The 9,967-nt window shown below is 41.1% G+C and overlaps 1 protein-coding gene across 10 annotated transcripts in view; it reads left to right on the top strand.

Annotated features, from left to right (window-relative positions):
- Nucleotides 1–8,321, top strand: part of SOX5 (SRY-box transcription factor 5) — a 335,957-nt gene extending 327,636 nt beyond the window's left edge. For all 10 annotated transcript variants that reach the window (XM_018080711.2, XM_018080707.2, XM_018080709.2 and 7 more), the window contains 2 exons: nucleotides 3,215–3,431; nucleotides 6,790–8,321. In XM_018080711.2, coding sequence (XP_017936200.1) covers nucleotides 3,215–3,431; nucleotides 6,790–7,093 — 521 coding nt within the window. In that variant the 3' untranslated portion in view covers nucleotides 7,094–8,321. The remainder of the gene's footprint in view (nucleotides 1–3,214; nucleotides 3,432–6,789) is intronic.
- Nucleotides 8,322–9,967: the final 1,646 nt, after the last annotated feature.

Genomic DNA, 9,967 nt, shown 5'->3' on the forward strand with positions numbered 1-9,967 from the left:
GAGCGGAAAGCTCACCCAAGAGTGTAAATCTTCCCTTAAAAAGAGAGATTTTTCAAGATTCTTTGATCATACCTTGTTTGGGCTTGGGTTTGACATTGTGCATAGGTACCCCTGCCTGCCTGTGTGTGTTTACAGACACAAAAAACAATGACAGATAAAGCTATTACAAATGTATTTCATCCAAACATAAGGTATTCTTAACCAGTTTTAGTATGTTGATTGGCAGTACTCATTCATAGTTTGAACTGTGGCTTCAAATTCAAAGATCAGAGTTATGTATTCTTCAAACTTTGAAAATTTCAGATTAAGACCAGTCAGAGAGCTGGTTGGATTATGTGTGTGACTAAGAAGGGAAAATGATAAAATGTACATAACAAGGGTTTATCAACAGAAAATGTGCCCTTTTTTAAAATTTGATGACATTGTTTGTTTAATTATGTATGATACTTCAAAACATACTAGTAAATTATATTTAGTATATTTTGTAAAAACACTGAAGTCATAGTAAGAGGAGGTATCACTGCAGAAGGCAGCTATTAAAAATTTTCTAGGAAGAGAGGTGAAACTGCCAGGGAAAACATGACAAATGACATTTATATATAAATATTGTATGTGTAACTGTATGTACCAATATTATGCATAAAAATTTAACTTTTTATGGCCCTGAGCCTGCAAAGACTTGTGTGTTTGCCTAACTTCACCTACTATTTACAGGTCTTTTCACATTAAGAGGTAGGAATCTGCCTGCCCAGATCTGAGTGTAGGATTGCAGCAAGTGAACTAACACAGCAGAAGAGGAACCGTGCTGGAATAGAGCAGTTTCATGGCAATTCTGCAACAACTGCCTTCAGTTTCTACCTTTCTGTCCACCTGTCTATCTCAGAATATGTCTGAGTTCCTACACTGCAGATCCGTTCACAGCATATAAAGCAAATGTCAACATTTGTTTAAAGACTGAGGGTTTCAACTTTTCTATTCATAAATAAAAACTGATTCAGCAGCAGGAAAAGAAGCTGGGGCAGGTTTTCTAAGGCACTAGGATTTCAGCAGGTCTGTGATTAGAGGACTCTAGCTTTAGATTAGCTGCTATGATTTTCTTTGTATGCTGAAACACCAGTGTACCAGTGTCTGTGAGGTAGAATTTGAAAGCAGAACCACATCTGGGCATCTTCCAGTGGAACCTGCTTGTTTTATCCTGAATTCTTAACATCATTCAACACAGGCCTGATCTATGTTTCCATCTTCTGCAGCATTAGGAGGTGTGCAGTGCTTTGGCAATCTCCACAGGTTTACCACTGTGTCATTCAGCCCAAAATCTAGGAGGTACTATATGTGGAAAGTTGGTGTCAATTTTTCTAGCCGCTCTCTTTGCCAGAAAAAGCTTGGAATGATTTCTCTGTGGGAGACAAGGCTGCTGACTGCGATTCTGTCCGCAGAGCTTTGCTGCTCTGTGTAATACAGAGCACAGCCACAGATCCCCATGTACAGACACTACCTCAGTATGACATACAAAGAGCTGTGCAGGAGTTTCAGTCCAAATCCTAGAAGCCACCTAGTCGTGCTGGTATGGTGCTGTGCCTAAGCTAATAACAATGTCATTAAACTGCTTCCCATTCCAGGACTAGCTGGGGGATCTCTGCATGTTACGTGTTGTAAATATCATGACAAATGACAGTTTTGACTCCAAATCAGTGCTTGTTAAGAAAGAGATGTTCATTGTCTTCAGAATGAAGGCGTCGCTGGTTTACAAGTCACTTATCTCTAGGTGCGAGGTCAGGCTCTAACAGCCCTTTATTCCATGCTGCAGTTTGGGCTTCTGGAGAAAAGATTCAAAGAGCAATGGGGGAGATGGTGTCAATAATCAGAAGAGGCCTTTCTAGAGTGAATAAAACTGTTTTCTTTCCTGGGAAGGGGTAACTGTGCTCTCTATATTGCCAGTCTTGGGGGCACAGTGAGCTAAGACCAACCTGAGTAATAGCATGAGCTAGGTACAGTATGAGTAACCATAAAAACGAAGAACAAGAGAAAGTATGAGATATGACATTATGAACCCATTACATTGACAAACTATTCAAACTTTCTTTCCAATGGGAAAATTGACTATTTTCCAATAAAGTTTTCCTTCTAGGCCACATGTTTCACAGCTTGGATCATTCCTGTTATTTGAAATGTATCTTAGCCTGAAGCACTTCCATATTTCATGGGAAAATAAAATAGGGTAACTGATTCAAGAAGTTTTACTTTCAGCTCTCATATTTATGTCCTTTAAGAAATATTAGTTTATAACTTTCAGGAGGTATTCGAAAACAGTTGCAAAGTCCTCATTATATGCCCAAGCTCTATTATCCACATTAACATAGGCAGAAAACAAGACTGCCAGCAATGAAGCCGTAGTGCAACTCTGCACAGACCTGTGCCAGTATCCCAGTGCTTTTCCCTTCATGACACACACTAAATTCCATAAGTTGGAGCTGGCAGTGTTCCCCAGGACTTGGTCTTGGAGTTAAAACCCTGATGAGACATATGGGATAGTTCATAGCTTTTAGAGGCATTGCTTCAGGCTCTTTGCAGGCTCCTGTACCTGACTGCATAGCATTTACGATCACTTCGTATTCTACTTCTCACAAACCTGGAAGCCAGAAAGATCCTGTGTTTGTCATGAACAGTTAAGCTGTGGACATGAGCTGTCCCAAGTTCAGGCCTTGATCCAGCCGTGGTGGATCACGGTGACTAGATGGCAGCACAGGAGTGGTACCTCCTCTGGACAGGAGGTGAAAACAGGCCCATGGTCAAGTAAAAGTGTGGGGACGCAGCAGAGCAGACTCTGTGTATCTAAGCAGTCTTTGGACATTCCTCTAAAATATGCGACTTTGTTTTCTAAAACAAAGTGTCAGGGATTGCCCATTATCAGGATAATGGTTTTGCTTCCCACCTGAAAGGCATTATAATGTAGATAAATTTCAATAAAATATTAAGTCAAAAATTCAAGTGCCATCTCTCTGCCTCCTGGCCATAACCAAGAGGTTTACCAGTAAAATACAAACAAGACCTGACCCCTGTCTAGAAGCTCTGACAGATTCCCAGCCCAAAGCGATATGACCGTAGGTATCTTGTTCTGGGTGACCTACTTGTTTCTCTGCCTTTCAGTGTTTGGGGATGAGTAGAATCTCATTTTTTTTTTTAATTTTTTTTTTTTTTTTTCCCTTGGTGACAGGATCTCGCTGGAAAGCTATGACAAACCTAGAGAAGCAGCCATACTATGAGGAGCAGGCCCGACTCAGCAAACAGCACCTGGAGAAATACCCAGACTACAAATACAAGCCGAGGCCGAAGCGTACCTGCCTTGTAGATGGCAAAAAACTACGCATTGGCGAGTACAAGGCTATCATGCGCAACAGACGCCAGGAGATGAGGCAGTATTTTAATGTTGGGTATGGGACCTTTAAAAACTACTGCTCTTTTCATTAAAAAAAAAAAAAAATTCAGGGAGAATTGTTAATTCGGTGCGGTAAATGTTATCGTTTATTGGCAGGAACATTAGATACTACCAGCAGAAAATGAAGCTTAAACTTTATAACAACGTGTTCCAGGCGGAAGTTAGGCAGTTAGGGATCTTTTTGTTGGCTCTGCTATATGCTCATCTTAAAGCCTCAGCCAAGTGTCTCGTTTCCACTCTGATCATGAAAAAAAAAAAAAACCTTAAGATTTTCCAATGAAACATAAGTCTTCTATAATAAAGCCTTATAACTATTACTTTATTATGAGGCCTGAGAGAGTATATCTGAATGAATCTGTGGTAGTGCCTCGTGATCCAAAAGCCAAAATTACAAGTTTGCATTCAGTATGATCTGTGACAAGTGGTTTGCAAAAAGGACTGCTGAACACACTTTATTTGAGCTGGAATGTGGACTTGGCTCAGTTAATTCATATCAGGCATGAAGTTGTCTGCGTTGTTCATTGTGACAGCATTTGTTATACTGGGGAGTGTCTTATAGCAGTAAGCTAAATGCTTTGTGTTGAGCATAAATTTTAAGAAGACCAGTTCTGATAAACAGGTAATAGATCAGCTTGATATGATTAGATTAATATCTGCCTCGAAGAGTAGCATGTATTTGCCCTCTGCAGAGAAGGAAACCTTCCTTGGTTTTGGCTGCAGCAGATCAAAAAGAAATGGAAGTAATCAAATATTCCACAGTATTTCTATATTCACCCCTGAAAAGTAAAAGCCTACACAGTGGTTTTAAAAAGAGCGAAAGCAGCAACAAGAGCGACCCTCTGAAATAATGAAATTTGTGTTCTGTTCATCTGAATTTTGAATCCTTTTAATGTTAACTGAGTAGCACATCTCTCTAGTTAATTGCTAGAAGTAGCAATAAAGGAGAGAATATCTGTCCAGCAACTGCTAAGTGTCATCAGACTATGTTTAAAACAGCTACAGTGTGCATTGTTATAATAAGCCGCTCAGCAGAGAAATTTGAGCTGCTTAACCCTGTGGTGCTGGCAGGTCCAGTGATCCCAGTGGTAAGCACTGAAACAAACACAGGGAAGTCAGCCAACATTTGGCATCAAGAGATTAAAAAAAGAGGAGGGGGCCTTCTGGAAAAAGAATAGGTGGCAACAGAGCCCCCAAAACACTGCTTATCTGGTTAACATGCATGCCTCATCATGGGAAAAAAAATTAACCTTGTAACATTCTGCTTACTGTTTAGCTTTCCAAACAAGGCTGACATTGAAATCAAGACATTTCTGGAGATAATTTGCACTGGGGCATAGGGGCATAGAACCTGGGGTGAAATCTCTATAAAAGCTACTGACAGAGTGGCCCATGGCTGCAGTGGGGTCAGTGTGTGATGCCAGCAGTCATGGCACTACAGTTGCGTTCCTGGTTTTAGTTCCCCATCTGTTGCATCCCCCAGTACAGGTCATTTAGGGCAAACTTCTAAACACCAGCCCAGCTCCTGCCTGGGCACCACAATAAGTGATTTGGTTTACAGGAGCTGTGGCTGTGCCGGCTGCTGGGGCATGCTGAAGGCATCACGATGGGAAGGACTTTTTAAGAGTGTTTTTTAATGCTTTCCTATCTCAGTGTCTTCATCTTCAGTGGGTAGCGTGGCAAGCTCACCTCACTGGACTGCTGAGAGCCCTTATACATTAGTATCTGAGGACTGCTGCAAGAACTTCTGGGCTGGACATCCTACAGAGGTGGAAAAATACCATTCTTAAATTATTTAATATTTGAAAAGCACTCTGAAAAGCACCATTTAAGTGCAAAGTGTTCCTATTGTTAAATATTAAAAGCAATTTAAGTGTGCTGAATCTTGTTGCAGAAATGCTGACTCCAGAAAACAAAAGTCTTTCTATTGAATTAAGAATAAAATGCAAATTAGATTCACTCCCTACTTTAAGAGCTGTATCTTCAGCTGAGACAACTTTGACTTGTTTCAGGAACACAGAAATAAGGGCTGTGTGGAGGGAGGCCTCACTCCAGTGGCAGGCAGGAAGTATCTGAAAATGCAGCAGTGATTCCAAACAAATGTAAAGCTGTTTGGCAGTGGAAAGTCTTTCAGGATCACTGTACTGTGCGAGGCTTACTGTACAGCCAGGGCACAGGCAGGCAGGGGAACAGGGGAGGGCTTCATTCTTAATTAAGAATGTTCATCTCAAGAGACTCTGCCCTGTCTCCTGTGGCAAGGCTTTTCAGTGCAGATGGACACACCGCTGATGACATTACAATGTGCAGCATGTACTGAAGAGTATTACTGCAATGGAATTACTTCATGCAGCAAGGAAACAAAAGGAGCATGAATTTTAAACCTCTAGGCTTGTTGGGACTCTGAAGCTTCTCAGGGAAACAAACACTAGTATAACACAGCCAGTGTTCTTGATGCAAAGGGAATTTCTGTGGCCTGGAATAATTCTTCTTTCATTACTGCAGACAGGTTTCCAAGGCTTAGACGCTGTATAAAGGCATCCTGTAGAGGATTTTCTCAAATGCTCATGTTGCTTGCTTGCTTTTTATTTATTTTTAAATAATGCCTGCTTCCGTTTTAAGTCTGCCTTTTCCCAATTTTATCCATCTTCCTTCAAAGAGCCTGCTTTTCACAAGGACCGCTCCCAGTGGAAACTATCACATTCCAGTGGGAGGCCTTCAGTGATCAACCTGTAAACCCATGCTGGCCCCAGAGAGCTCACTGTTCCTCTCCCTAATAGTAGCCAGGTCTCTGAGTGAATGTGGAGTAAGCATTGTCTCTTTGGAGAATCCTGCCTTGCTTTCTCCTCATCCCTTGGTATTTTCCCACAGCACCTCCCCATTCCTGTGCAATTTACATAGTCCTTGCTCCATCTCTGCTGCTGGCAATGTGTTACCTTTATGTCTAGTCCTGCCCGAAGAATGGATTATTTAAAAGGAAGATTTTCAAAATACATGGGTTTTAAGTTGGACCAGAGTTGCAAGGAAGTTTATTTTTGACTGGCAGCTCATGGGACACCCAGTTGAGCCAGAAAAGAAGTTTACCTCACAAGCAAGGCAAGCTGGAACCTAGTACAGGTACAGCTAGAGATGTTTACAGAGGTTTTTTTTGTCAGTGAAGTTGGTTTGGCTTGATGTTCATTTCTAGAGCATCAGTTGGTGATGGAATATTGATATAAAGGCTGTCTTGCATGGGCCATCTAGGGACTTTCTCTGCATACCCAAGAATATATGCTACTGGCTTGCAAATTTCTTTTGATCTTGCCCTCCCTTTACTCCTTCCAGTACTCAAACATCCTTTTCCTTTTTCTCCGTGGCAGGCAACAAGCACAGATCCCCATTGCCACCGCGGGCGTAGTTTACCCAGGAGCCATTGCCATGGCAGGAATGCCTTCCCCACATCTGCCCTCGGAGCACTCGAGCGTGTCCAGCAGCCCGGAGCCCGGGATGCCCGTCATCCAGAGCACTTACGGCATCAAAGGCGAGGAGCCTCATATCAAGGAGGAGATGCAGACCGACGACGTCAATGGAGAAATCTACGATGAATACGACGAGGAGGAGGATGACCCCGATGCGGACTATGGCAGTGACAGTGAAAATCACATTGCGGGGCAAGCCAACTGATCGGGGTCCAAGTGTCTCGCGACCTACAGGACTTCAAGGAGAAAAGAAAAAAAACATAAATAAAGCCCCATCTGGTTTATCCTTGCCAGTGGCCAAGCACATTAACTTTCTCATACACTGACTGTTACTTTAACTGTTAGTCTTAACTAGTTGGGACATCAGCTGACTAATAGACATCAGCCTGCATCAGAAGAAAAAAGGCTCAGAAGAAAGGAAACAAAGACAACGACGACAACAACAACAGAATGATATAAGCTATGGGTAAAATAATGCCAGTAATTCAGCTGCTATACCCAAGCACTGAAGTCTTACCCGTCGACCTTTTATTATTATTATTTTTTTTTCAAATAAACTTTATGGCTGTTTGTTCTACAATGTTCTAGAAATTCTCACTCAGGTACACAGTGCCAACAAGTGGCTTGTGAATGTGTTTTGTTGTTTTGTGCTACAGTTTAAAGAGAAATAATTTTTTTTTTTTTTTTGGTAATGCACCTGACAGGAAAAGAAAAAAAGATAAAATTCCTTTTAACCCCCTTCTGTCTCCTCCTCCCCCTCCTCCCTGTCAAATCTGGGTCAGAAGTGTGTGTGTGTGCGCGTGTGTGTGCGTGCCTGTGCGCGTGGCTGGCAAGGAGGGAAGTGGGGAGTCTGTTTCTGTTAACCCCAACAAGCAATTATTTCCTTTCAAGAGAGGACTTCTCTTCATCAGTTGCACACCATACTGAGTCTTTGAGCAAGTGCCAAATTTGTACTAAAGCGCTGAACTAGTCCAATTTGCTTTTTTTTTTAGGTTGCTCTCTTCTTGTTTTGTTTTTCTTTTGCTTTTTCTTTGCTTTCTGCTCTGTCTTAAGTTAGGACAGTGTTGTATCTTAGACAATCCCTCGAAGAACCTGATATACCAGCAGCTGGTGAGATTAGACATATATTTTTGGTTTTGGTTTTGCTTTTTAAAGGAAACTGTAGGTGCCGTTCTCAGGTGAAAAAAGAGAGAGAGAGAGAGACATAAGAAATTTAGAGAAAAAATATTTTATGGTCTTGGATTTTCATGTGTGCGTGTTTATGGTACTAATAAGAATAATCTTGGACTATTGTGAGCAAAAAGCATGTTCCAGAATGAAGTCCTGCACCCTCCAAATGACTTGGTCTGTAAGGAGCCTTTGCTTTTAGTTTACACTTCAAGTGGCATAATAAATGACATAAAAAAGGCTTGTCCAAAATGTGGCTTGTTCTGCACAGGACAGGGCAACTGGAAATGTTACTTCCTCGCTGAGCATGATTAGGTTACCACCAACCATGTCCAGTTTTGATGAACTCATACCTTCAGGGTGGCTGAGTATTGATTTCTGATTCAAAAGGCAATTTTTTTTTTAACTGATATTTTTTGCATTGGCAGAAATCCTTTTTTTTTTGTCTGTGGGATGTTTGTGTAGGAAGGAAGACTAATAGCTACAAAGAGATTTCCATGTTCAAAGTGGGCATGTAAGAACCCAAACCTATTGTGGTGCCGAGTTTCCCCAGCTGCTGCCTCTCACAACCGAAAAATTACTCTCCTGTGCTAAAATATTTTCAGAGTTGTTCTAGAGCACTTAGATATTTTGCTTGTGCAGTTTTGTCTTCCTTGGGCAATGACAACCAGGTGAGGAAGGTGGAATTACACAAGTCTAATCCTGAGCAGAAGTTTGCGTTTCTGATAATGTAATTGAATGTCATGCTTTATTTTGTGGGGGGGAAGAATATAAATATAAATTAATTAGAGTTTCTTTTCATCTCCTCACTGTAATATTCCTGTAGGAGAAGAGGACCCTGGTTTGTGTAGCAAGACAGAAGCATTAGATAAACTGACCAACCAACCATAAATACTACTCCAAATTTCAAACAGCAGCTATCCCAGAGCTGCTCTGTTGCCTGTAAAGGAAAGTCTTAGGATCATACTGAGGCAAAAACCTTCCTCTGAGTTGGTTTTCCAACTGGGGATGGATGCCAGTTTTATATTTATGTTATTTCCTGGTAAATTCCTACTCCCAGAGGGAGATCCATTGCTGTTGTCATCACCTCTAACTTGTAAAATTAGCCCTGTGTATCTTAGTGGCAGTGAGATCCCAGCCCAAGCATTCACCAGAACCCTGGTCATCAGTATTTGGCAACATTGCTTTTACAAATGGTCCCTTCATCAGGCAGTTTAGCTCTCGCTGCAGTCAGGCAGGTGCAGGATGAAAGGGGCAGGTAGAAGGAGAGACCGGGAAGGGAGGGAATGCCTTTCTTTGCCTCTTGAAATCCCACTTGAAGTGTAACTTGACTTCTGCAGACCTCGTGCAAAGCAAACAAGCAAATGCCATTGAAGACTTAGGACAATATTCCAATGAGCAGTTTGGACGTGATAGTTTTACTCTGCAACATCTGTTTTATTTTTCTCCTCTTTTCCCTGTTTTGTTTTCCAACTCTGCCTCAAAAAATTATTTTCTATTTTCTCTCTCTCAGAAGATTTGCTCTGAAATTATGCTTGGAGTAGCTGATCATATCCTCCATGTCAAAGAGGGTTCTTTTTGTTTGTATTTTATGACTGTGTTGGGTTTTTTTTTTCAGTTGAACTGCCTCTTCTTGCTAGTGTTGTAATGGTAATTATAATAATAATAATGGTCAGCTGTTCCCAGATTAGTAAATTATGTATAATTTATTTTACACCCCCCCCTTTTTAACTTTATTTTATTCTGTTCTAATTTGGCAGTGCAGCAAATGAAGCTGTTAGGCTATTTAAAATGGATACCCCTCCCCACCTTGCCTTTTTATATATATATAAATATATATATATATACATATGAAAACAAATCGCTTCTTCTTCTGCTCACACCATTTCTCTTTCTTTTATTTTAATTTTGG

The sequence above is a fragment of the Manacus vitellinus genome, unplaced genomic scaffold (assembly GCF_001715985.3).
Source record: "Manacus vitellinus isolate BGI_N305 unplaced genomic scaffold, ASM171598v3 scaffold_5_pilon, whole genome shotgun sequence".
Classification (NCBI taxonomy): Eukaryota; Metazoa; Chordata; class Aves; order Passeriformes; family Pipridae; genus Manacus; species Manacus vitellinus.